General features: G+C 35.0%; 4 protein-coding genes and 2 non-coding genes across 12 annotated transcripts in view; 2 read left to right on the plus strand and 4 right to left on the minus strand.

Annotated features, from left to right (window-relative positions):
* LOC18047901 (homeobox protein LUMINIDEPENDENS) overlaps positions 1 to 2,728 on the plus strand; it is a 7,766-nt gene extending 5,038 nt beyond the window's left edge. Inside the window, exons 12-13 of the mRNA XM_006444198.2 lie at positions 626 to 1,197; positions 1,645 to 2,728. Of these exons, the coding sequence (XP_006444261.2) occupies positions 626 to 1,197; positions 1,645 to 2,511 (1,439 nt within the window). The 3' untranslated portion in view covers positions 2,512 to 2,728. The remainder of the gene's footprint in view (positions 1 to 625; positions 1,198 to 1,644) is intronic.
* Positions 2,729 to 3,344: 616 nt separating this feature from the next.
* LOC18047903 (metal tolerance protein 2) lies at positions 3,345 to 8,761 on the plus strand. Of its 5 annotated transcripts, none has more exons than XM_024188928.1 (12): positions 3,351 to 3,995; positions 4,113 to 4,182; positions 4,413 to 4,510; positions 4,730 to 4,869; positions 5,206 to 5,321; positions 5,806 to 5,902; positions 6,540 to 6,624; positions 6,804 to 6,866; positions 6,999 to 7,104; positions 7,643 to 7,785; positions 8,232 to 8,323; positions 8,462 to 8,761. In XM_024188928.1, exons 1-12 carry the CDS (start codon positions 3,642 to 3,644, stop codon positions 8,592 to 8,594), a joined length of 1,497 nt encoding a protein of 498 aa, XP_024044696.1. In that variant the 5' UTR covers positions 3,351 to 3,641; the 3' UTR covers positions 8,595 to 8,761. The 5 variants fall into 5 exon arrangements, with proteins under 5 accessions (XP_024044699.1, XP_024044696.1, XP_024044697.1 ...); XM_024188929.1 differs by having other exon boundaries at positions 8,232 to 8,328; positions 8,474 to 8,563; XM_024188930.1 differs by having other exon boundaries at positions 8,232 to 8,328; positions 8,462 to 8,540.
* Positions 8,762 to 9,095: 334 nt separating this feature from the next.
* LOC112100588 lies at positions 9,096 to 9,173 on the minus strand. Its single transcript, XR_002906956.1, has one exon. It is a non-coding gene; the product is annotated as a small nucleolar RNA Z155 (small nucleolar RNA).
* Positions 9,174 to 9,301: 128 nt separating this feature from the next.
* LOC112100577 lies at positions 9,302 to 9,394 on the minus strand. Its single transcript, XR_002906945.1, has one exon. It is a non-coding gene; the product is annotated as a small nucleolar RNA R41 (small nucleolar RNA).
* Positions 9,395 to 11,879: 2,485 nt separating this feature from the next.
* Positions 11,880 to 13,775, minus strand: LOC18047904 (protein indeterminate-domain 2). The gene is made up of 2 exons (XM_024189038.1): positions 13,389 to 13,775; positions 11,880 to 13,119 (listed from the first exon to the last, which is right to left on the minus strand). Exons 1-2 carry the CDS (start codon positions 13,742 to 13,744, stop codon positions 11,949 to 11,951), a joined length of 1,527 nt encoding a protein of 508 aa, XP_024044806.1. The 5' UTR covers positions 13,745 to 13,775; the 3' UTR covers positions 11,880 to 11,948.
* A 7,990-nt stretch (positions 13,776 to 21,765) lies between these two features.
* LOC18047905 lies at positions 21,766 to 26,397 on the minus strand. 3 transcript variants are annotated; one of them, XM_024188478.1, is made up of 4 exons: positions 26,195 to 26,397; positions 25,989 to 26,092; positions 24,284 to 25,111; positions 21,766 to 23,978 (listed from the first exon to the last, which is right to left on the minus strand). In XM_024188478.1, exons 3-4 carry the CDS (start codon positions 25,109 to 25,111, stop codon positions 22,209 to 22,211), a joined length of 2,598 nt encoding a protein of 865 aa, XP_024044246.1. In that variant the 5' UTR covers positions 25,989 to 26,092; positions 26,195 to 26,397; the 3' UTR covers positions 21,766 to 22,208. The 3 variants fall into 3 exon arrangements, with proteins under 3 accessions (XP_024044246.1, XP_006444265.1, XP_024044247.1); XM_006444202.2 differs by lacking the exon at positions 25,989 to 26,092 and having other exon boundaries at positions 26,195 to 26,390; XM_024188479.1 differs by lacking the exons at positions 25,989 to 26,092; positions 26,195 to 26,397 and having other exon boundaries at positions 24,284 to 24,640; positions 24,751 to 24,871.

A 26,397-nucleotide genomic window follows, 5' to 3' on the forward strand; every position in this document is an offset into this window, starting at 1 on the left:
ATCAGACCAACTAATCATTACGGGGTGGGTTACAAGTTCATGGTTTCTGGTATTGTTGAATGTAAGGTACAGGTTGCCACGTTGCAGTGCACAAGGGCACACAATATACTCAACAAACTTAATCCCAAGCATAAATTTGTAAATAAATGATGATGGCAATGACAAAGGATTTGGTTTTATAAATATTCATCTGTCTAGATGACACTAAATTTGACACTAACTCGCATGTATCCACCCAACAGTTGAGATTTCTCTTAGAACTTGGAGTGCCAGAAAGCTGAGTCAGGCAGTCATGATTATGTTACAGGGTACAGTTGCAGGCGGACTGTAACTTGTGTCTAAGTTGGGGAACCCCGTCCACATTTACTTTGTTGTGAGTTTCCCCTGGTGTTAAAATGTTTACTTGGGAGGTGAACAATGTTGGTTTGGTCAGCAAGCACTATCATGTCTTCAAGCTCCGCCTATATCTGCTGCAGCTAAAACCTATTCTCATTTGTGACTCTTGTTAATTTTTGTTTATTTTATATATATATTTTTAAATTCTGTGATTAATGGAGTCTCATCAAGTTCAGAGACATTCTCTACAAATTCCAACCCTTCTTAGCTTTTTCCCCCTTTTTTGCAGAAGTGAAACTTAACACGCATTGGCGAGTTGGTAATGGTGAGAATAGCAAAGAGGTTGAAGTTCAGAAAAACAGAATCCACCGGGAGACGGAAACCATCTGTCATAAAATCCAGGAGATACCATGTAATCCCAAGGAGCCATGGGACCTTGAAATGGACTATGATGATACATTGACTCCAGAACTCCCAATCGAACAGCCGCCTGATGCTGATAGTGTAGAAGAAACACAGTTTCCCTCTGATAATGTTACTTTAAATAATGCAGCTCCTTCGTTGCCTATCCCATCACAGATTGCACCACCACCACAGATTGCAAATGCTAGTGCAAGTGCAGCCGAGCCAGACCTTGAGTTGCTCGCTGTACTGCTTAAAAATCCAGAGTTGGTTTTTGCCTTGACTACAGGTCAAGCTGGTAACTTATCAAGTGAAGACACTGTGAAGCTGCTAGATATGATTAAGTCTGGTGGGGCTGGGGCTGGCTTAGCCAGTAATGTAAATGGGATGAGGGGAAAAGTAGAGGAGAAGGTTGAGGTTTCGCTCCCATCCCCAACTCCATCGAGCAATCCTGGAACGGTGCGTGACAATTTTTACCGCAAAATCCTAAATATGGCCAATTTCTCATGGGCTAATTCGCACTTGCATCCCATATTCTGAGCCTGGCTTGTCAAAGCAAGGTCCAAAATTTTAATAACATTAAATAACTCAAAGTAATAATGCAAATAAAAGTCGGGTAATTTAAGAAGGGGGGACTTCCAGACTTTGCCATGTAATGATGGCCAAGTTGTTAAGAGTTGTTATTATCCAGAGTATTAGCCTTTTCTTTGTGGAGAATTAATGAAGTCAAAGACTTGTCTGCCATTATTCTGTTCCAGTGGATTCGAGTGGGTGGATAATAGAGAGGCAATATTAACCGACTTTTGGAGAGGAATTTATTTATACTGTCATAGCTGTGATTTTGTTTTATGTCAGAGGTAAGTTTTCTCAATTTCAGGATGCTAATTTTTTTTTTTTCCGGTTCAGAGTGGATGGAGGCAGGACGTTGTCAGGAATCCATTTTCACGAGGAAGTCCAATGGAGAGCAATGTTGTTCTGTCTTCTCTGGAAGTTGCTTCCACAGAAAAGCTTCATACGACCAATGTAATTCGGTCTGGAATTTCGGCCATGAATGTCACAATACCCCAACAACCAACAAGTGCAATGCATCCTTCACTACATCAAACAATACCAGAAAGGCAGTTACATTCTGTTGTACCTTCTCTGCGTCAGTCCCACTCCATCAGTTCTCCAATTGTACAAACACAAGCCATGAAAAATCTACCTAACGCTAGCCCCTCGTACATAAGCAATGTGAAAGCAGCGCCAATGCATATCAATGCACCTGAGAGACAACCCGTTTCACATCCCTCGCCTACCTTAATTCCAACATCGGCAAGGTCACAGCCACAGCTTCAACCGCAGCAACCCCACATGTCCAATCCTACCCATGTTGCATCATTGTATCCCTCTAGGCAACCAATGGGGAATTCAGGTCCCGCATCTGAATCTTGGCAAGCAAGTCAGCGCTTGGCTTCAAATTCTCGTTATCAAGTTAATCAAAACAATTATAATGGATCATTTGGGGGGCCTATGCAGCGGCGTCAGGTGCTGTCAGGTCCTCCTAGGGAGAGAAATGGATATGCGGGTAATGATGGGTTTGAGTCATGGAGTCCCGATAATAGTCCAACTAGGCCACCAGAGTATGAGCCCAGAAGGAACTTGCAAGAACCCAGGATGAATTCTGGGTGGAGCAATGGACCTGACCGGTCAAGACAATGGAATACTTCTGAGCAACGGGAAGTTCGGGACCATAACAAGTATGGATATACATGGCGAGACCGAAGACATTAAGCTCGTTTAGGCTTGCAGCTGTTTCGCCTGATTCAGAGCAATTTGGAATTTATTGAGAATTTGACATTGTAGATGGTTGTGGGAGGTTGAGAATTGAGATGCAAGATGGAAGAAGGGGACATTGAGTTGCAATCGCAGCTTTCTAACTGTTCAGAACCTTCTCTTGATACTGAATTTGACAAAAGCACATAAAACTTGCCGAAACTCTTTTAACTTATTCATCACTTTCTCACTTCATCACTCTCTCTCTTTCGCAAATGGAAACGAAGCTAATTCAAGTTGGCAAATTTACAGCTGAAATTTAAAACTGGGGGGTTGGTTGGGTGGGCTTGGTTTGGTCTTTGTTAATTGATTGAGACATTTCTGAAGTATCAAAAAGGATATCCCCTCGGTCTGCGGGGTTGTTCTGGGCTCTTAGAAGTGTTCAGCTAGTTGTCAGGGAGAAAAAACATGGGTCAATAAAAAATTCTCTCTCCATGTTGGGCTGACTAACTATGGCCAAACCCCTTGAAGAATAAAGCCCAAGTTCATTGGAATTGCTCGTTTTGTATTATCATAAACATGGATTCATTCGAAATTTAGTATGGGTCACTCAAAAGTATATTAAAAAAAAAGGGGAAGAAATATGGTAATAATATGTATTATTCAATCGGAAAAGGAGGACGCGCTTTTCCTTTCCAATATTAACTCAACTCTTACCAAATAGAAGTTAAAAAAAAAAAAAAGGGAAAAAAATTTAATAATATAGGCGGTAAAGTTTTTTCATATGACCAGAAGTTAAAGGTTGTTTCAATCATTTCTGTTTGGGTTGGCGGCTTATTTGATACAAATCGAAAACTTATATCCTTATTTACAAAACCATAAAATGTTAGGGATATGGTGCCCGTATAACGGAATAACGGATGGTTAAAGAAAATTCTCAAGACAAGTGAAATGAAATGAAACGACCGATTACTGAGGAGAGCTTTGCTTACACTCAGCTCACGAGGAGTAGTACTTTCAGACCATTTAGCTCCAGGCAAAGCCAGACAATGCGTAAAACTTACGAAATCTGAGCAACAGAACATCAAAGAAATCCTAATTAATATCTGTTAAATATCTTTCGTTTGTTCAGGCATTTCATCAAACAAATGGGATTCAGATTCCGCAATATCAACTCCATGTGCCGAACATACATCACCAGAGTCTCATCACAATCAAACAACTATTATCACCCCATAATCCAATGCCAATCCCTAAATTTCCAGTTCCAAAATCACCCTTCTTCAGTATGCTCTAATCAACATTATCTTAAGATCCCAATTCGGTGGCATTTAGGTCATTCTCATGACCACCACCAACAATTATCTGGAAAGGATGCTGAGAACATTTTCCGGCTGGGTCTTGCCTCCGATGTAGGCTTAGCTGCTGGCAAAGCTTTGACGGGATATTTGTCCGGCAGCACCGCGATTATCGCTGATGCTGCCCATTCCATATCCGATGTGGTATTTTTCATTCTGTTATCTGCCCATTTCTGTATATTATATTCCTGTGTTAAATTGTGATGTGGGTTGCTTCTTCTCCTTCTTCATTTTTTTTGCCCTTTTTTCGGATGTTTGCAGGTTCTAAGCAGTATTGCGTTGTGGTCATACAAAGCTGCAAAGGCTCCTAAAGACAAAGAGCATCCATATGGTCACTTTTGATTTGTACCTACACGCTACTCCATTGTTCTTAATTATATGCAAATTTCATGTTTATTTCTTGAATAGTTTAATTGCCAGGGGGAGTCTGAGTGATCTAATTTCAATTCCCAGAGGCTTGTTTTATCAATGTCCAAGATTTTGAGAAACTTGTTTTGGAAGGCGTTGCAAATAGTGTAATTTGGATTTTTAGTGTTTTTGACAGGCTTATTGTGATCTCAGGGCATGGAAAATTTGAAACTTTGGGAGCTCTTGGAATCTCTTCTATGCTGTTGGCAACAGCCGGCGGTATAGCATGGCATGCTTTAGATCTTTTGCTTGTACAGCTGCTTTCTCCTCTGTTCGCTGTGATAATAATACAAATAAAAAATGGTTCAAATTTTCAATTTTAGTTTCAGTAAAAAGCTTGCATTATCTCATTGTCAATTGGAATTACGGAAAAGAAATATAGAGTTGTGGAAATTTACTACACTTGAAATGAAATCAGATTCTACTTTGTATTCGTTCTTTCCCTAAGATGTTTGTTTTATCATCTGCAGGATCTGTTGTCTGCATCTCCTGAGGTAGTCGGCCAGTCCTCGGCAAATGAGCATGTGCATAGCCATCATCATGGAATTGATATGCAACATCCAACCCTTGCTTTGACTGTGACTATTCTATCAATATCTGTTAAAGAAGGGTACCAAAGTCACTTCTCAGCACTAATTTAATCACAAGACTTTTTGCTTATACTGCATCTATGGAAAGCCATAAATGTCTTTTTGGATCATTTTCACTCTCTTCGTTTCCCCTCAACTTGAACCTTGTCATTGTTTTGGTGTGATAACTGGTCCTTGTTGCTTGCAATCTAATTATCTACCTGTTTTCTTTGATTTAGTTTTCATTGATGCAACCCCCCTTTTTGATAAACTTGTTTCTCTCTCTCTCCCAACCCACTTCTTCACTCTTGCAGTAACTGATATTCATACTTTTCGTAAATTTTTTATTCTAATTTTGAAGGTCTTCTTATGCATAGGCTTTATTGGATAACAAAACGAGCTGGAGAAAGGGAAGGAAGTGGATTGATGAAAGCAAATGCATGGCATCATCGTGCTGATGCGGTTTCGTCTGTAGTTGCTCTTATTGGGGTTGGTAAGAAACTTTGTTTAATAAGCATGTAGTTTTGTGTAAAGACTAGTAATATTTTGGTGCCTACTTTTGTAGCCAACTAGGATAATGCTTTTTCAAAATCAAAAATACTTCCAGCCGTACTATTGTAACCTTAAAATAATAAAAATTAGTTGAAAATGTTAAATTTGACTTCAACTCTTCTCACAATGGTCAAAAGTGTCCAAACGAATATCCTATAAGCAGCAGTTACTGCACTTCAGAGACAGTCATATGTGTGCTGTCTCCATCTGTCAACCTATTTGTCAACTTAGGGTGGTGTTCTTAATTTCTGGTTATACAAGATTGAGCATGTCCCTAAAAACTTGGTTATACAACATTGAGCATGTCCCTGAAAACTACCTCTCCCATGGTTTGTTTATTTATTCCTTGTTGGTTTTCCTTAAACTATTTAATGCTTTGCAATCCTGTTAATACATACTAACTACATATTGTCAACATGTTTTAGGAGGTTCTATTCTTGGAGTTAAGTTTCTAGATCCTCTTGCCGGTCTAGTTGTCTCAGGCATGATCCTAAAAGCTGGACTGGAGACAGGTTATCAGAGGTACATTATCTGTTTTCCTTTATATATGTACCATCTAATTTGTTGCCCACTCTGTACCTTCTTTGTTTTCTGTTTATACTCGTGATAGTTTCTAAACATTGTAGTTGTTTAGCCCTTGAAGAGGCCAAATTGCATCCAGTCTTGAGTTTCCACTTCCTTTCCTTTTCTTTTACTTGTTTTCTTTGACCTTAGCTGTGGTTCTTTTGGTTTGTCCATAAGATTATAGCAATCTAACTTATATCAAAGTCTTTTTGAGTGGATTTCAAAGCTCATTCAGCCAGATTTCTCATAAAAAGGCATTTCCCTAGTTTTCCTGATTGGATTTTGTTTTGAACTAACAGGCACTTATGTTTATTCTTTGGTTAGTTCTTTGATTCAATTTTATTGTACAAGAACATAATTTTGGCCCCTGTAAACCAATTGTGTTCCTTTTTTCTATTTATGGGGGATAATCCTTCAATTATAACTTTTTCAAAACAACATCCATCTTTGTTTCATAATTTTAAGTGCTGAAGTGAAACTTTTTTTTTAAACTCAAAAAAAAAAAAAGAGTTCTTGAATGACATTAGAGAAATTGGCTTTTGTGATTTTACGATGTATCTCCTTGTTTAACGTGTTCTTTTGGGATTATTGTTAGTGTATTGGAACTGGTGGATGCTGCAATCCCAGCAGAAAATTTAATGCCTATACGAGAAACAATACTAAAAGTTGAAGGAGTCAAGGTATGTACTAGACTTTTTTGTTAATTTAAGATATAAATTGTTTTATTTCTACTTGTAGGATTCCATAATTTTAATTTAGCACTATACTTTCTTCGTCAGTTTTTAGCATTCACTGCTGATGAAGTTAAGAATTTTGGTCATTGTTATTGCATTCTCGACAAATGAGCCTTTCTCTGCAGGGGTGCCACCGTTTGAGGGGAAGGAGGGCAGGTTCATCTCTGTACCTTGATGTGCATATTGTGGTAGGTTCTTTAGATTATTACATGCTTTATATTTAATATAGAAGTTTGGGCTGGACCATGAAACTTCATCCATATAAGAGTAATGAATCTTAAATATGATTTCTTCCCTATGTGGTTTCTTTTATCTGGCAGGTTGATCCATTTTCTAGTGTTAGTGCTGCTCATGGTGTTGGAGAAAATGTTCGTCATCAAATTCATAAGTCCCATCCGGAAGTATCCGAAGTTTTCATACACATAGGTGTGTTTCCTGGTCTCTGGTCTCTGGTCTCATCATCTTTGTAATAGTTTTGGACAATCTAGAATGGAGCTACTTTTAGTTGCTATTTTCACTGTAGCCATGAGTTTTTGGATTGAATAATGTATCAGTTAGTATCTTGTTTCTTGACTTTTAAAAGTAAAATGATTTCTAGGTTTGGTGTTTGCACCTTCAGGCTCTGACAAACATTCTTTTACCTCTTAATAGTAAACCAGTGGTCATTAATTATGATGGTTGAGGTCACTGCAAGCAGCATGCTATTCATTGTTGCTCCATATATGAGATTTATTGGTGTTATCCCGTCTTGCTTACCGCCGGTAGAATTCGACTTTACGGATACAATTTTCTATTAGGATCCCATCATCTTGATTATCCTTGCTCATTGTAATTGTAGTAATGTTTCTTATTATCACTATTCCTGCTGTCAAGACTTCACTAATTTCTTTGCTTTGATTTGTTCTCAACATTTTTGCCTTTCATTTCCAATGTAACATCCTTTTTTTTTGAATGCCCTTTGTAGATCCTGCATATTTTCAATTTTCTCCTAGTACAATGGACCAGCTAGGTTTGGAAGGATGCAAGGAGCACAGCAGTAATATTTGTGTGGACGACTTGGATATTGATGCTGTTGTTTACAATACCCTCTCAACAAAGTTTCCAGAGGTATTTTTTCTTTTTCCTGTTCTTTTTGCTTGTTCAATGAAGTTTAAAGTTTATTTGTGGAGTATTGGATATTAAATTAGGTTGCTAATAGAGACCTATGGGCTACTCATTCACTGGCTTTTGATTACTGAAGTAATTTGATGAAAATGGAGGTCGGAAAATTTAACTAATACGAGGAGGGAAGATTGAACTTAGTGGTTTGCATCAGCTTATGTTTGAGTCGTTATTTAATCAGGTAGAAGATGCAAACCGTTTGCAGTAATATATATCTTGCAAGTCTAATGGTGGTAATCAAGTTCTGTTCACATGGTTCTAACTATTTTATAATTTGAGCATGGAGCCCGATATACATGAGACAGACGCACAAAGAAAAAATGCCTAGTATTGTGTAATTGGATTCTCTTTTCTTCTGATTGAAAATAAGAGTAATGGTCATCACTTATCAGAAAATGGGGGTGGAGCGCATAACGCATCATTTGCTGCATGGAAAGATTTTACTGGAAGTTGAAGTGTCCATGTCCCCGGACACATCGATACGGTAATGTATGACTTATTCTTACACTCAGCTCGAAAGTCGCAAGCAAACACTAATAATGAATCAGTTCAGTTCAGTTCAGTTCAGGATAGTCAAATTTTGAAAAATTATTTTTCCGTTCAATAAACTCTTTTTTTTAAGTGTGTTTTGCAGGGATGCAATGAAAGTAGCAGAAGAAGCTGAGAAGGAGATCATGAAGGCAGCCCCTAATGTTTTCCAAGTAAGCGTAAAGCTAAGATTGGGGCGTCCAATTCCAGAGTATCAGCTTCAATAATAATAATTATAATAATAAATGGGCAGTTTCTTTTGTTGTTGTATTGAAAGAAAATGATAGCTCGCGTTGGTAGCTTTTGAGGACAACTAATCCCATGTTACCAAAACTTTTGCTTTTGTCGTCACTGTATTAATAACTTAAGTTGCAACTTACGAATAAAATATATATATATATATATATCAAGTCTCGTCATTTCCATTTTCCAGAAGCTTGCTTCATTTCAATATTCAGAATCCAGCCCAACTTTAAACCTTTTCCAAATAATCAGTAAAGTCTGAGATCTGAGACCCGTTACTAAATGAATTTATACATACATTTACAGATAAGACAATAGTGATCATTGTTGTCCATAAAATTTTATTATTGATAAAAAATGAGATTTCATATTAATTTTTTTTCATATAGCATAATTTTTTGAATAATTATAGAAGCATAGTCCATTTGTTAGAAAACCATAAATACAGAAGAAGAAGAAGAAGAAGAGAGGGAGGGAGGGAGAGCCATTGATCAGATAATTGTAGTCTGTTTTATTAAGTCGACATCGTATTTTCTGAAAAGCTTATCATCATCACATCAATGGCTCGTACTCGTGTATTGAAATCATCAAGTTACAAGACTTGTTTTTTTCTTTCAAAATTAAAATAAAATAAAATAACTAGAAAATCAAAATCAGCTGAAATGGAAAAGAGAATAAGAAAGGAAGAAGAGAGAAGGCTCAGAAGGATCCATTGGTAGTTTATAATCACAAGGGGGATAATCCCCCTCATAAAATAGGTAGTTCTGAACATCACTGCCTCTACTCTTGCCACAATCCCTAAACCCTATAAGCACACAACCATTAAGGAAAAAAAAAATATATATATATATATAAATTGGATAGAAAATGAGAGAGCATTTGCTCTCTTCTAAATCGTCGGAGCTGGTTAATCGCGAGTGAAGGTCATGCTCTCTCAACAATTTATATATATAGGCATGGTAGAGATTAGGGTTTCCCGTAAGTTCGTTTGGTGTGTTGGGTTGAATTTACGATGCTGCACCTCATGTTTGTTTTGGGCTCTCGAGACCTCAATCAGCCTTTTAGCCCATCTGGCCCATGGATAGTCTTATTATCAGTTTCCGTTTTGTTTAGACTTTTAACCTCTGAGAGAGTAACAATTAATTGGCAAAAATATTTGGAATTATGAATTTCTCTCTTTTTTTAAATTTATTTATTTTTTGGCTTTTCCTAGTATATCATGATCTATATTTTTATATTTTCTATGCATAATAATTGTTTTCTTAATATTCATTAGCTTTAATGTTTGGTAAAAAATAATTTCTTAATATTCTTTGACTTTCATGTCTAATCAAAATTTACTAATATTCATTCTTAAATAATAAGTTTTTTTTTTCTTTTTAGCTAGAGATACCAATTATTTGCAATAAAAAGGATATATCTAAATGAATTGATGAGAATTTGTGAGATTGAAAAGAGAAAGAGAGGAAATGGTTAATTAAGTAATTTTTTTTTAAAACATTTAATTAAAAAAAGAATATAGAGAGAAAATTTATGGGTTCAAATAGCCTGACCCCATTATATCTATTTCTTATGTCCCGCGTCCCATCCATATGGGATGTATGAAATTAGATTGATGCTGCGCATGGTTAAGAAGAGAAAACCAATGAACAAAGAATAATCCATATTATCATCAGTAAAATAAAATAAAAGATTGAAAATTATTCTCATTTTGAGGAAATAGTTATAGACTATTTAAATACGAGTAATCCAAATGTTCCCAAACTTAATTGAAATATGCATGGTTTGTAATATCTTGGACCATAATACAAAATTGATTGATTTACCCTCAACTCTCCAAGTAGTCTTCCTTGTTTATTTGTTAATTTACATTTTAAATAATAGAGAAGTTTTAAAAGAACTATCTTCTCATTAAAATTTAGTATCAATTTGTTATTACTTATCTAGTTTTTTTGTAAATGCTTATTTAATCTTATAAGCTCTTATAAAAAAAAATTATTGTTTAGTTGTTCTTTTATTAGAGCTTTTGAAGATTAAATAAGATATTTTGCATTTACTAATAAAAACTCAAAATTTTGACTTTTGGGGTATAGGTGGAAAGTATTTTTTAAATTTAATATGTATAAAATATCATTTACTTATTTGATAATCTTATTTCATTTTTTTATAACATAACTTTAAAAAAATTATCTATTAAAGTAATTTTATAATATTTAATAAAAATTCTAATTGACAATCAAACAAACGAAAATTTTTTAGATAAGAAATCTCTTAATAAAAACTCTACTTAAATAAATTTTATTTAAAAAGTTATAACAAACTAAGCCTTAAATTAGGAGAAAGTCTTCTCAATTTCAACACCATCAGACCATCTACTGACGCGGTGGTGTCGATCCATTATCTCGTGATGCGTGGAAGCCACTTAAAAAAAATATACTTAAAAGTCTTGATTAAATGATTTCAAAGCATTCATTTTTGGACCCAAAATATATATATATATATATATATGAGAAAACGCTGATAAAATTACTTATAACACCAGTGATAGGGTTAAAAAATGAGAGGATAGATTAGCACTATAACACCACGTAATAGTTGTAGTTCCTTTATCAACCTTTACTCTCTTAACATTTTTCTTAATTTTTCATCTTAATTAGTTTTCTCGTTCTGCTTTAATTTCTCTGCGGCCTACTGAAAACTAAAAATTAACAATTGCATTTATCATTCTAGTTTCTTTTCTAATGCATCTGAGACAAAATATGAAAGAAAGAAGTGAAAACAAAAATGGAGATAGTAGAAGCAAATTACAGAGGGCTAAAAATTAAATAGGCCAGAAGGAAGAAGAGAGGGAACTAAAGAGTTTCACTTCACTCTTAATTAATACTGCGATAAAGACATAGAAATGACGGGAATATGAAGACCTTTTTAACCGCTCAGATTTTGGTGGTTCGTTTGGTAAAGTATCGGCGTCATAGAGATGAATTTCTCACTAGTAAAAGTGAAATAACAATAATAATTGCCACATGTCACGAAATAATTGCGCCAACATATCATCACAACAGCAGATGATCTGGTGGTGTTGACACCAGACAAGAGTTTCTCTTAAATCAATTATGCATGGGGTTCGCCGCCACGTCAATTCAAATCACAGGCTCATGATTAGTTTTGTATTGGCAAGGTGCTTTGCGGAGTCGATGCTTGGCGCACATCTCAATTTCCTCATGTTATGCCAAGAAAGAGAAGCTCTGCATGTATCATAGAGCTCTAAAGTCTAACTGGATTAAGAAAACCAAGAAAGAAAAAAAAATAAAAATAACAACTTTTATTATCAGATTTTCTCAAGCATCCCATAAAGTGGGCTTTTCAAGAACTGAATCCCCATGCGAATGCGGGAGCTGTTGCTGATGAAAAGGAGTCATCATTGGCACTCTTTGATGGTGACTCATTGCTTCAAGCTCCATTCTTTGCTGCTGCTGCTCGTGCAAATTTGCCGGCCTTGTTCCACCAATCCCCATAAAATCAAGAGTCATCATATCACCACCACCACCACCACCACCAGTTACATTGCTCCCTCCAAATCTCGACGGCCCTGTCGTGGAGTTTCGTTCCATCGCATTTCTTCCGGCTTGAATCAAGCTAGAACTCCCACTGCTATCCTCATTCTCCATGTTCTTCGTAAAACCTAGGCCAGCAGCACCTTGGTGATCACCACCGCCACTACTCATGTACATACCAGTAAACATTATTCCCATATCATTATTCATTCCCCCGGTACTAGCTGCCCCAGTGTGCTGATCAAAAAGTTGTGACATGTCTTGTGTGGCCTTCTGCATCATCATGTTTGATTGCTGCTCATGAGCTGCCTGAGATGGGAAGTGTTGTTGATCGTATGAAGCATTATGCTGCTTCTGAATGGATCCGTAAGCTGGTGTCTTATTAGTTGAAGAGAGTTGCTGGTCGGGCCCTGCCATACTATTTGTAAAACTCTTTTGCATCATCGGGGAGTTAATACCACTGCTTGCTGTAGCACCCATTTGGGCTGCTTTCTGCAGCAGTGCTGTTGCTGACATGTGAGCCGTACCCGAAATCAGGCAACCGTTTTTGCTATCTTGGAGATAGTTGAATCCAGATGAGCTATTAGAGCTCAGCTGCAGGCTTGAGGAAGAAGAGGAAATGCTTCTCGGCCCACCGAAGAGAGTGCCAGAGCTGCTTGAGAACATGCCTCCTCCTCCTCCTCCTCCTCCTCCTCCCATGTTCACGGACTTAAAAGGCATTGGGACTAGATCTTGAGGGAGTGATTTCATTGGATTTTTGGGATCAAAATTATTGAACTCCGACATCCCAAGTGATGTGTTGTTGCCTCCGGTGTTCAAGGGCATTGATGACATGAGCTCTGGCATCTGGCTTTGCATGTTTTGTCCTAAATTGTCCATTAGTCCTTGGTTTACTTTGTTGTTTTCTTCAGCCAATGCATCACAGAAGGCTCTGTGGGTGATGAAGCTGTCTCTTCTGCACAATTTTAAAATAAGCAATGGGGACATATTAGGTTGCTTGTCTAGAAGAGTGTGGATATGAGGTTTGTACTAATAACAACAATTGATTCAAATTTCTACAGGAGAATAGATGCAAGACAAAAATTTCAAACTTACTACTACAATAGATGTCAAAAAGGCAGTGCATGTAAAAGTGCCTTTCGTGTTGTCGGCCATTCTCTAATAAACTATATAATACATATTTGTTAGCTTGGCTTCAATATATAGAAGGTTTAATATATGAACCTGGAAAAGATGGTACCACAGTCACATTTGTATTCCCTAGTGCCACAGGTCTTTTGATGAGCTTTCCAATCAGATTGGACTGCATACTTCTTTGAGCATTTGTCACATTTCCATTTCTTCTCGCCATGTTTACGGCTAAAGTGCTTCTTGATACCTGTAAGATCTCCTAATGCACGAGCCGGGTTGTGGTGAACGCAGCTTGGCTCGGGGCATATGTAGACCCGCTTTCGGACCTCGGTGGTAGTCCTTTGCCTAAGCTTCCATGGAAGGTTATGACCTCTGCGGTGCAGTTGTAGGTTTTGGTCCCTTTGGAATCCCTTGTTGCAAATCTCACACACGAACCGGTTTGTTGCCATGAGTGTTGTTGGTGATAGAGCAACAACTTCAGCATTCGGATCTAAATTATACATAAATCGAATAATCATCAATTAGTTAATTAGCAAAGATTAGTACATGTAATTAGTCAAAGGGAGGGATTTAATAGTAGAATTCCATGTTAAGAAAGATTCATGACCCCATGACAGCTCAAAACAGTTGAAACCAAAAAGAGATACAAAAAGTGCAATCAAGCAAACAGTACCCTACGCAATAATTGCACAATCTCATTGCATAGCAATAATTGAACTTCTCATAACACCATGATGAATCAGCTGCAATTATTTTCAAAAAAAGATCGGAATTCAAAGAACTTCAATTGCTTTGTTCACGAAAACTTAACTATATGTAGCATGCGGTGAATGAAAGATGTATAATTAATAAAGATTGGCTATATATATATAGATGAGTGGTTGAATTTGCCTGGAGTTCCAGGAAGGTTTCTTTTCTTCTTAGGAGGCTGCTGCTGTTGCGAGCTAGAGCCATTGCTATTAGTGGCACCAGAGGGTCCTGAAGCACTTGAGCCATGCACGTGATTCAGTAAATTTTGCTGCTGCTTTTCCCGAATTCGCTGCTGGACTTCTTCGCCAGTGTTTCCCGAAGAGAAGCTCCCTTCATCACCTGTGATATTTGACATTTTGTAACAATAAAGATTGTGAGAATTAATATACAAAAGTTTGTTTTGTTTTTATTTTCTCTCTTTGCCAAAACTCAATTGTTTCTTTTTTCTTGTAGTTGGTGAAACACAAAATCAGGAATCTGCTATTTCTGGAGGATGACAAAAAGCTAGGAACTCCCCTTCATTTCTGGTGAAGATGAGATGCTAGCTAGTGTTTAATTAATTTCCATCTACAACAAGACTAGCATTGAAATTTGGTCTTCTTTGGCTTTTTATATGTATATATAGTGTCCACATGAGACAACTTCTAGGCAAATGCCCCTTACAATTGTTGGCTATTAAGTCAATTTCCATTCTATATATGTTAATTAATAATTTTTTCTTTAATAAGAAGTTATAATATGATTCGGGTTATTGGATTTAAGCTCGTGAGTCATGATTGACCTCTAGTCTGATAAGTCGCCAGTTGTATAGTCTCAGCTAAAGATCAATTTTTTCTTATGATTTTGTGTGCCATAATATTTTTAAAAAATTTTAAAAAGCTCATATTAAGAAATGATCGTTATTTGTCATTTTGTATAGGGTCCGAATGTGAACATAATATAACTAGCGTTAATTAAAGTTGATGAATATATACTCGTGATATTATTTTTGGAGGTAATTAAATAATTTATGCATTATTATATATATATTTAACTTGTCAGGAAAGAAAGCAATTAATTTCAACTGACAAGATGATTTTAATATATCTTAAAGACTTTTCTTTCTTTTTAAGGTAAAATAGAATCAATCTTTCATCAAATTATGTGATAAGTGTTCGGTCTTAGGCAGCAGTCAGATAAAGGGGCTGGAGAATTTTGTCACAAGCTTGAGCCGCTAGCATTTAATTGTATTGCTTTTGTTAAATTATAAGCAGGTGGCACTAAAGCCAAAGGTGTAGTCTTATCAATTTATCATCACCACCATGGGATGCAAAATAAAATACGCACTCAGATAATTAATACCAAATCAACGGTTGTCATAATAAAATGAAACCCAAAAAAAAAAAAAAAAAAAAGGGAAAAAATGTTGCTGAAATAACACAGTATATATATATATATACAGATCACTAGTCCTCATGATTCATAACTGTGAAATTATTGCAAGATTATTACAGCTTTGTCCTACAGGTTTAGTAACAAGCTTTTTGTCCCAGATACGCTATTTACCGCTGCTGATGATTAACTCTTCTTATAGTGGTCATTAACAATTGCACGTCGCTATTAGTTAGAACTTAGAAGCTGGACGGTGCCGAATCCTCTTTTGTCTCATTTGATCCAAACAATCGAAGCGAACCAAACCAGCCAGTCATTATCTTTTGTATAAACATTAATCTACTCGATCAAATTTCAATAAAAGAAGACTGTTGCTGCATTATTTATTTGTTTATTATCAGAATTACAGTTTAATACTGACGTACGTAACGACGAAAGCTAAGTTTATAATCAAACATAACGTTATTGATCATCCAAATTAAATTTTACTGTAAAATTATGCCTCCACATGCGTTTGTTTTAGGTCAATCCGTGGCTTCCTTTCGGACGAAACCACTTTAAAAAGAGTAAACTCGCATTAATTTCTTCATTAAAAGCGTATCTGTAAGTCTCTGAGACGCTGCTTTCTTGCTATGTCTATATAACTTCTTCTTCTTGTTATTGTCTGGGAATCTTGAATGATACAAGCAGGAATTAGCATAAAAATATCTGTTTTTGGATTGGCCTAGGAATGCCATTAACCAAGCCATATCTGTGTATATATATATATATATATTAACTATGTACTGTTGGTGTTGCGGCTTGCTCAGTGCCAACTAATTAAGTTTTGGATATGCTCTTGTTTTCATATTAATTTGGTGATGAATATTGCCAAATTAACACGCAATTAATAGAAATTTAAAGCTTCAATCACAAGAGAAAAAGCGAGCATCCATGGTAGATTCAATATACAAATTATAATTAATAGAGAGAATTGGACGTTGTTATGGTAAAATAATAATTTTTTTTTAACCTGGGAAATGCATGTCGTTGCCTTTGCCCTGGTGACTCGGTCGAAGGGAATTCATTATTCTATTTTAATAACAATTTTTGTGTGCGAGTGAGTGTACATATATATATATATATATATATGCGGCCACGAAGTAGGTGCACCAAATTCCACAAAAATAAGAAACAAGAAACAAATTAACAGAAGGTAGAATATGCAACCACGGGCTAAATTCTGAAATTCCAGTCAAATTAATTAAATATAATACCGTTGGCAGGATGGAAGATGCTCCTCCCCCATCAACAAATGAAGCGTCGTGACAAAAAGATTGCTTAGTTATTATCGTTGAAGGTCGATGCAATTTATGAAGCAAATTAACATCAACACAGCAATGTCGTCGAGACACAATTTATTCCATCTTTATTTGATTAAATTACGATAAAACCTAATATAAAGACGCTGCATTTGGATGCCGATACACCTCATATTATTTATTAAAAAAAAAAAAAAAAAACTGACTCAGACGCTAAATGCTAATTGACATTGGCAAAGAGCCCCCATGGATAAAACCAACACTAAAGGACGGCCAAAGCCTTATATTCCTCTCTGTGAGCTTTTCTTTATTTGATTAAAACTCTCCTGATAATGATGTTTGATTAAAGAAAATATATATATATATATATGCACAATTGGATATTATAATATCGTGGGTGATGTAGACATGCATGTTTTAATTAAGTGAATTAAGAAATAATTGAAAAGAAAAGATTTTACCATCTAATTGTAATATCCAATAACATCAAGTATGAACTTATTTGTCTATCATTATGTATATGTATGTATGTATGTATGTTCGTATGTACGTATGTACATATGCAAGTGTGAGAGATGGGTTATGTGGTATTAGAGAGTATTTTTACCGGAATACTTCATTTAGAAACTTCTTCAACTATTTTGAGTCACCCCAAAGTTTCACCGTTGTAACTGAAATGATGTCATAATAGATTTTTCATTTTTCTTCATTTGATCGATCTATAATTTTTTGACAAACAAACAAAAAATGAAATTAAAAAAACCACCATGGTATATCTACGTGAAGAAAAATAACAAGAAATATAAAAAAAATTTGACGATTAGGAAAACTTAATAATTGTCGATTTCTATCTACTGTGTCTAACTCTTGGATCATCGCTAATTTCTTTTCTTTCTATCACATCCCTACCTTTTGAAAAATATTACATCCTATGGTTACAGATTGGCAGCTACGTTTAAAAAAAAAAGAAAAAAAAAGTCTTTTAATTAGGATGTAATAGCTAATAAGGCAGAGGCTATTGACTAATTGAAGGGTGGTGTGGAGGAAACATGATCCAAAAAATTCAAAGTCCTTGTCTGTAATTATGTTGTATTATTGTGATAGGCGATAGCAACCGTGATTAGATTTGCTTCAGTAATCATTAACGTGGTGAATGAGGCCTGAAATGGACGGGCCCCACGTCTGGCCCAGCCTTTTGACCACTTAATCGTCTATTAAAACAGATGTTTAGTTACAGAATTTTGGACTTTGACAAAACAGGGCTTGGACCTTTCCTTGGCCCAGTTTATGACCCAGGATTTTACCCTTTTACACCGTCCCAAGGATCTTGTGACATCTGTATAATTATTTATTATTATTTATTTTTAATAATAGACGAACTGTAAGTAAGGAGACAAGAGTCAAAAGTAAAATGGATGGAGGACTTGACCCATAAGTTAAATAGTATAAATACAGGTACATATTTGGAGGACGCAACCAAAAAAAAAAAAAAAAAAAAATGAAAAGAAAAACTTGTATGGATCGACAAGAAGCTGCCATTGGACAGGTTTGACGAGTCTTATGATGATCGGACTTGTAATATTTTCTTTTAAGGATATTTTTATTTAACTACTTAAATTACTGTGAAATAATAATTAGGTGCATGCAATCAGTATTACACCATGATAATATTTTACTCTAAAAAATTATAAAATATTATATTTTACCACATTTTCACGAGCTGAAGGTTAGTTGACCTATAGAATACTGATTTTACCCTTACTTTCTAATAAAACCTAATAATTTTAGCTATTGTATCAAAGGCCGAGAAAATAAATAAAAGTTTACATTTACACAAAAAACTTGTAAACCTAAGGTTTGTATAATGCATTTATTATAATTATTTTTTTTCAACTAAATATCAATTTAATTTTAATTATTAATTATTGATAAAAATTAACAAACAAAGACGCTTAACAAACAAACTTACATGCAAACATATGCATGCATGCATGCAACCACAGACATCCCAAGTTTTAAATAATCGACTTTACATTTAATTGATATCATATATATATATTTAATTTTTTTAATTTTTATGATTAATTAATACTTAAAATTTAAAAATTAACATTTAATTGAATAAAAAACATTTAGTACAAATATTAATAATTAACTAAGAACTAACTTTTATTGATAATTTATAATTTATGTCCTTAAAGTAAATGCAAATTTGGTATTTTATATATCAACTAACGGAAAAGTAGTAAAATGTAAGATTTTGTAATTTTTTAGTAGCAAAATATTAGGGTGCAATCATATTTGTTATTTTACAACAACTTTATTAGTAAAAGAAAAAATAAAGTAAAACCTCTATAATTTAATACTTGATAAACTAATAACCTCTATTATCTAATAATTTTTTTTTGTGGTCCCAACTTGGGCCAAAGGGTTAAATTAGCAATTTTAATAAAAAAATAAGATAATACTTTTTTTGAAAACTCTTGTATAATATTGTGATCCTATTCATATTATAAATTAATAATTTAATGAAATTGCAAATATAACTGTTATAATAAAATATGACTCTATTGTTACTTTATTTTTTTGACGTATAAATATAATTGGATCTCATCTCTAATTATTCTCATTGCTTCTAAAAGTTATAGGGTTGAATTCTGAAACAAGAATTTAATTTTTTTGGTTAATTTAATTTATGTTTAGTAGATTAATGAATTTTTAATTGATTAAAATATATGTTCATTAGATTATATATACACTCCATAAATTAATAAATTATTAATTTTTAGATATTTATCATAATACTTTTCTTTAATTTTTTTTTTTAGTTCAGTGAGTTCCATAATATTAATGCAATAAGACACATTATGTCTCCAAAAAGTCAACAAGTGAGTGTGTAAATATAATCATCTCCCAATGCACAAGGGTCGTTTTCGGACCTCTCTGCCTAAGTAATATAAGCTTCCAATTGTAGTTGTGGGTTTTGGTCCCTTTGAAATCCCTTCCTTGCAGCATGCAAAACGAAAAGTAATTAATGGATTAGTTAATTAGCAAATATTAGATCATTAGTCAAAAAATTAGTCCAAGTGAGGGATTAATTAATAGTTTGATTCCATTTCCATGTCGGAAAAGATTCATGATCGATGACCCACTCACAGCTGAAAACAAAAATTGAGAGACTCAAACAGTTCAAAGCAATAATGAACTTTTCATCAATCAGCTTCAATTATTTTGAATCAAACCAAGATCACAGACAATTAATTCAAAAACTTTGCTATATGTGGCATGTCATAGACTCATGGGTGATCGACGTTGATGGAGTGGCGGTGGAATTTGCCTAGCCCGGACAGTTTTGGGGAGGTTTCTTTAATTGAGGTTTCTTAGGAGGTTGCAGCTGCATGCACTTTATATGCTCCTCCTCCATCACCAAACTGAACGTCGTCCTGCCAAAAATAGAAAAAAAAAGTTTGCTTTTAGTTTCTATCGTTAATGATCGCTGTAATTTTTGAACCCATTAATTGAAGATCAACGCGACAATATGCAAAGACATATATTATTATTTCCATCTTTATTTTATTAATTTATATCATATACAACCTAATAGTATAAGACGATTTTACTAGCAGCATTTGAATATATAATTGACTCATGCTAATTGACATTAGCTAAGAAACCCATGCACAAAACCAACACAAACGGGCAACTAAAGCCTTATTTATCTCTCTCCATTTGCTTATTTTATTATAATCAAGTCTTTATGATACCGATATATATATATATATATAACACATACATACATACGTCCACTTTTTTTTTTTTTAATGCAGACACATTCATAAACCATGCGATTTAAAAAAGCTATTTAAACTACATGGTTTAATAGTGTAGTGTCACATCGACTAATAAAAAGAAATTACTTTCGGATATAAGTAGTTAAGGTCATTTTACCTAATAGGTTAAAATATCATTTTCAGGTGCAGATGTTCGCATTTTTTTTAATGCGGACATATTTTTAAACCGTTTAGTTTAAAAGAGTTAATTATTGAATGAATTATAAAACCATGCGGTTTTAGAGAGTTAAAAACTATCTCTCTTTAAATCCTGCGGTTTAAAAGTGTGTTCGCATAAAAATAATAATAATAACTCCCGCACTAAAAAAGGACTATAGGTTAATATATATATATATATAAGAATTTTAAGCTCAGCCCTTCAACATAGTTTATATAAAAATGTATATCTTTCAATTAAGAGAAAAAATTTACAGAACTCAAGATGAAAATATTATGAAGTTCGTCTATGGGTAGATGGGTAATTTGTGTAGTATTAGTTTCAAGCAAATCTCTTAAAGAATTAGCAAGTAAGCACAGATTACAGCGCAGCTTCTGAAAATATAACATATTACATGCTATGGCTGCAAATAAGCAGCTGGGTAAAAGAAAAAAAAAAAGGAAAATCTTTGAGCACTTGACTAATTGAAAGATAAGTGTAAAAAGAAGACATGATCAGAAGCCTCCCTGTTTATGATAGCAAACCCTGATCAATTAGGTTTGTTTCACAATCATTAATTAACGTGGTGATTAGTTTTTCTTCACCGGCCTTAAAAGGTGGGGTCTATTTTTGTAGAGAAAATTTGAAGCAAACTTATTTTAATTTTTAAAGATCGATAGGCCTGAAATGGACGGCGCCAAGATCCGGCCTCGCCTTTTCACCACTAGAGAATTGAGAGATTGCGGAATGGTACGTAATGTAAAATGTCTTTTTCTTAAAAAAATAATAATAATAAAAATTAAGTGCAACATATTACTTATTTCATAATAGATTAAACAAGGAGCATGTAGCATATAATGAAGGATCACTGGCGGATGAAAGAAGACTAGCGACCTTTTTCTTTCCTTTTACTAGCAAGTAACAAAAAATAGCTGCTTTCAGTTCCCATATTTTCTAATTCTAATTGAAGCTGAGAGCGCAGGCATAGTTCAAGCGCGTTCCTTCACATTCTTATTCTTTTTCTGGATTGCCAAGAGAGCAGAAAGTGCACAGCTATGTTATTTCTCAAGAGAATGCATCTATTCCTCATTGCATGTTATTTTTTAAAATCACAAAAAGGGAGAAGCTATGCTTATTACAAGTTTACAACAAAACAATAATTATACAGTGTCATCTTTGTATTAGAAGGCCTTTAAGAAACTTGATCAAAACCTGACAAGATTGAGAAGCCTTAGAAAAGATTTTCTCCTCGTCAAGGATTGAGAGTTCTGTGTCAAAATCCTTTGATTGTCAGGCATTGATCGATATAAGTCCACAAGTTGACCTTGAACACAATCATAACAGGAAGAACCGTTGCTGTCAATTGCTCTTACGATGAAACAAGCCATCTGACTCCTGTATTACCACCTTTTGTAGTGCCACACGTCTGAATGAGTGAGGCGGGCAAAAGAATGATTTCTATTAATTTCCTGGAGTCACCAGCATGTTACTTAAACCATCAGACTCAATGCTCATCAACTATGTTGGTATTACTGTGTAATGCATCCAGGCTATTCTCTATCTTCGAGTCCGCAATATTGTCTGTAACAACATTGTTTAGGGTGCCACTACCAACAGTCTTTCCGCGCATTCTACGGGATGGTTTTGGCATTGCTTTTTTCTGTGGAGTCTCCTCATCCTTTCTCTTCCTCTTTGGGCTTAAGTACCCAAATGCAAAAGCTTCCAACGCTTTTGTAGTTAATGGCCGGTTCCTTGTACTCTGCCTTCGGTCGGTCTTGATGGGACACTGAGCTGTACTTGACTTGTCATCAGCAAGATTTGATTCCTCCAGTTGCTGTCGTGTTTCAAATGCAACAGACAATTTGTTTTCACAAAGACTGTCATTATTCTTCACCATGTCTTTTGACTGTTCGCTATTTCCAAAATCTGATGAAACTTGAGGGACATTTAAGTCTATCAATGTATGGGGTTCTGGTTTTTCTAAAGATATTTCTCTATCCAGGCAATTCTCTGATACATTGCCTTCATAGCTCTTGTCTGGACTGTCTTTAGCTAAAGAGCTGGCTGGTGATAAATTTTGCTGTGGACCATGTTGGAAAACCATATCCTCACACCCATTCTGCGAGTTCGATCTGTAATGGAACTCCTTTTCATCTACCTTGTGGTCCATTAAGATATCTCCAAAGCTGCAGCTTAACTCTCCATTGATATTGGCCACCAAAACCTGCTGTTTGGTATCAGGTGCAAAACAATTTGGATTCCCAGAATTTTCTGTGGGATAAAACTGAAACTTTATACATGACTTCTGCTGGTCGTCATCAAATGGACTTGTGCTATGATTTGCATGATTTTCCACTGTTACATTTGTTGAAGTAGGGGTGTTGGAAATGCTATCATTGAGAATGCTAGTTGCACAATCTGATGAGTCTGCTTCTGCACCTGCTCCCCTATCAGTTGTATTATCCGCATTTGGGATATTAGTTTCTTCTTCATCTTCAGATGTATCTTCCTCAGATTCACTGGGAAGGTTAGAAGGGGTAGATATGCTAGTAGTTTCAGTGGGTAAACTTCTCAGCTCTCTCACTTTAGATTGTCCTGCGCCATAAAACAAACTAGTATCCACAATGGTGAACTGCATGACATGTCGATTGTAACTTGACTTGCGTGGCTGGAGGTAACGATGATGTTGCTTTTTTGACAAACCATCTGAGTCATGCTTCACTGGTTGGTCCAACCTATCATTTTCCTTGACATCACTACCATTGGCAGCATCAATTTCAAGCTCAAGAAGCCCAGGTTCTGATGCAACTTTATTCAAGACATCACTAACTGAATCAAAATAGTGGTCCCCTTTCACAAGTTTCCTTCTCGAGAACTTCTTCACACCAGGTATAAGAACCGAGCTCGAATTCTTTGAATTAGCAAAACTATGATCCTTAGGCTGCTCAGAGTGCCATCCTCTTGCTAGAAGACGGGGCCAAACAGCCTCCCAAAATAAATCACTTGATCGAGCTTTACTTAACCTAAAATCTCCTGTTAGAAACCTGATAATGTCTGCAGATGTAAGAGCAGAACATGCTTTACCGAACGGTACGTCAGGCTGGACAAAAAACATGTTATTGGTCTTGATTGGCTCCATTGCTGTGCCTGTGAGATCTTTCTTCCCCTTGCCAATCCCTACTGCATCTATAAGATTACTGATGCCAACTGCATTCTTTAGAGTGAAAATATATTCTTCAAATGAAATTTTTCCCTCGCCAAATTTTCTAGAATCCTGAAATTATAACACCATAGTTCATGAATAGACAGTACAAATATTTTTTGGTCATAAATTTAGAGTTCAAACAAAGATAGAATTACAGCTACACTAGCTAACACATCAAGACCAGCCTGTAAACGTCAACAGTGAATAGAATTACAATGGACAGGGATTACACATTGGCATAAAGAGCCTGGAATTGTAGGCAACACAAGGGCTTGATGTCAACACCAACATAAAGCAATACTTCTCAAGTGCGATATCAAGATGTGTATTTATGTAATGGAAAAGTTATTTGAAAAAAAAAATAAAGAAAATACCTCAAGTAACATATTTCTGCATTCTTCTGGCACATGAGAAAAGAGCCTTGAAAATAACTCCTGCTGCCTCCATCCTGTAAATATCTTTTGTCCATGTACAAAACGTCTGCTTCTTAATTTCCGGCATTCTGACCATCTCCGATATCCATCAGATCTGTAGAACTTCCCATAATAGAAAGATAATATATCCCCCATTGCTTTACTTTCAACAAATCTCTTAACAAGGTTAAGATTTTTCCCAAAGATATATAGACCCAGGAGGAAACTCTCACATTCATTTTGTGTCCAAGATTCACCAACAGAATCAGGAAGAGGACAGGGGCCTCTTTCTGGCTGATCTAACTTGGCTTTTGAGTCCTGCGTTAAGATTAAATCAACATCCATTGGATCACTTTTAGTTGTTGATTGAAAATTTGACTGCCCAACCACAGCTTGCCCGTTATGCAACACAGGATCCAGAGATTCACCTTTGAGTTCCGCATGTTCATCGTTTGATGTAATCTGGCTCTCTTCACTATTGTCAAACTCTACGGTTCCATTTATATTCTCAAATTCAATATTTGCCCACATTATTGGAATTGACTCCAAAGAAACACAATTTGGGATATTATCCAAAATTTCTGAATGAGTTGTTTCATTTATGAGCTGCAAACAATCATATTTCAAGATTAGAGGTGGAATATCTGCCTGGTACTGAGGTCCAACATGAGGAAGAACCTGTGGATCTCCAAAAATGTCACTAATGTCCACAGAACAAGGAGAAAGTAACTTTTCTTCAGGTTCATCCGCAATGCTTTCCATGTTGTTATCTAAATCTTTAGAATCCATCTGCAAAATTGCAGTTTTAAAAAAACCTCAGAGCTCACATGTACACTTGTACAAAAACTCATACTTTAAAGTATGATTGTTGCAACTCACTATTCGTTGATAGATAAGCAAATGCCAATACTGAAGTGTTGCAAAAAACTATCAAACTATGCACTGCTCCAAATTAAAGAAAGGGAAAAAAAAAGAAAAAAACTAAAAGAAAATCTAAGCTTGCTCCTTCCACATGGATTATGGATTATTTAGAGAGGACCCCAAATCCCCAATCAAGGTAAAAGACTGAATTTTCTTTCATAACCAAAAAACATACTGGGTTAATTGCATAAGATAATCAAATAACCTAGAATGTAATTGCTTTACTTGGTCAGTCAAACATTCATTTTATATACACTAGTTCATCTCCAGAAAATTTTAAAACATAATTCTAAAAAAAAAAAAAAGGGAACCTGTCGACAATATGACATTAAAATTGACAATTATGGGAATGAAAAACGCAGAATTTTCTTTCTCGTCGAAGCATTGACAAAAGCGCTTAATCTAAACATAGCAAGTAATGCAGTAAGTTTACATACAAAAACATAACAAAAATAACAGCCGCATTCTGGGAATCTGATTATGAACAACTATAAATTCAATATAATAAATACGTACACGTAATAATTAAAGTAACAAACAACCATTAAAAAGCCATTGTTAAGTGAAAAACTAATATATATACACATATTTGATTCAACTGTAATAAGACAAACCAACAATAAAAACAGTACCGCTAGTACAGTAAGTCACATATTAGTAAGTAGTAACTAACAAACAGATAAAAACATGCATAGGAAATTTCCAAAAAAGAAAAAAAAAAAAAAAAGGCAAAGCATTTGCTAACCTTCACAGAAGAACTTGAACGTTAAAACCCACGTCAAAAAAACAAGCCTACCAAATTGGTCTTTGTATTTAGTCATCTATGAACCTCGATTGTCAACTTATTATCTTTTTCAACATAAAACAAATAAATAGATAAATAAAGACACCAAGAAACTAAAAGTAAATAAAGCTCGTTGTAGTTCAGTAAAAGAAGATTCGTTCTTTTACCTCGTATGAGAGACTTGAGCTGTCATGGAGAAGGAAGTTGAATTCTTGAGGACTTGACGAATGAATGGAAAGAGAAACATGAAATGAAACCAAAATTTTTTTTTTAAAAAAAAGGCAAAAAAGAAAGCAAAAGAAAATTTCCGTTCGCTGGGAGAAAAAGAGAGAGAGAAAGCGAAGAAGATTATGAACGCTTTGTATTGTGT

The sequence above is a fragment of the Citrus clementina genome, unplaced genomic scaffold (genome assembly GCF_000493195.1).
Source record: "Citrus clementina cultivar Clemenules unplaced genomic scaffold, Citrus_clementina_v1.0 scaffold_3, whole genome shotgun sequence".
Taxonomy (NCBI): Eukaryota; Viridiplantae; Streptophyta; class Magnoliopsida; order Sapindales; family Rutaceae; genus Citrus; species Citrus x clementina.

Coding starts and splice junctions, on each gene's coding strand:
- LOC18047903 (XM_024188928.1), top strand. CDS start 3,642: ATGGGATTCAGATTCCGCAATATCAACTCCATGTGCCGAACATACATC. Junction 4,183..4,412: donor AGACAAAGAGCATCCATATG/GTCACTTTTGAT, acceptor TTGTGATCTCAG/GGCATGGAAAATTTGAAACT. Junction 6,867..6,998: donor ACCTTGATGTGCATATTGTG/GTAGGTTCTTTA, acceptor TTTATCTGGCAG/GTTGATCCATTTTCTAGTGT.
- LOC18047904 (XM_024189038.1), bottom strand. CDS start 13,744: ATGGCAACAAACCGGTTCGTGTGTGAGATTTGCAACAAGGGATTCCAA. Junction 13,120..13,388: donor TGTGGTACCATCTTTTCCAG/GTTCATATATTA, acceptor AAAATTGTGCAG/AAGAGACAGCTTCATCACCC.
- LOC18047905 (XM_024188478.1), bottom strand. CDS start 25,111: ATGGATTCTAAAGATTTAGATAACAACATGGAAAGCATTGCGGATGAA. Junction 23,979..24,283: donor GCAGAAATATGTTACTTGAG/GTATTTTCTTTA, acceptor TTATAATTTCAG/GATTCTAGAAAATTTGGCGA.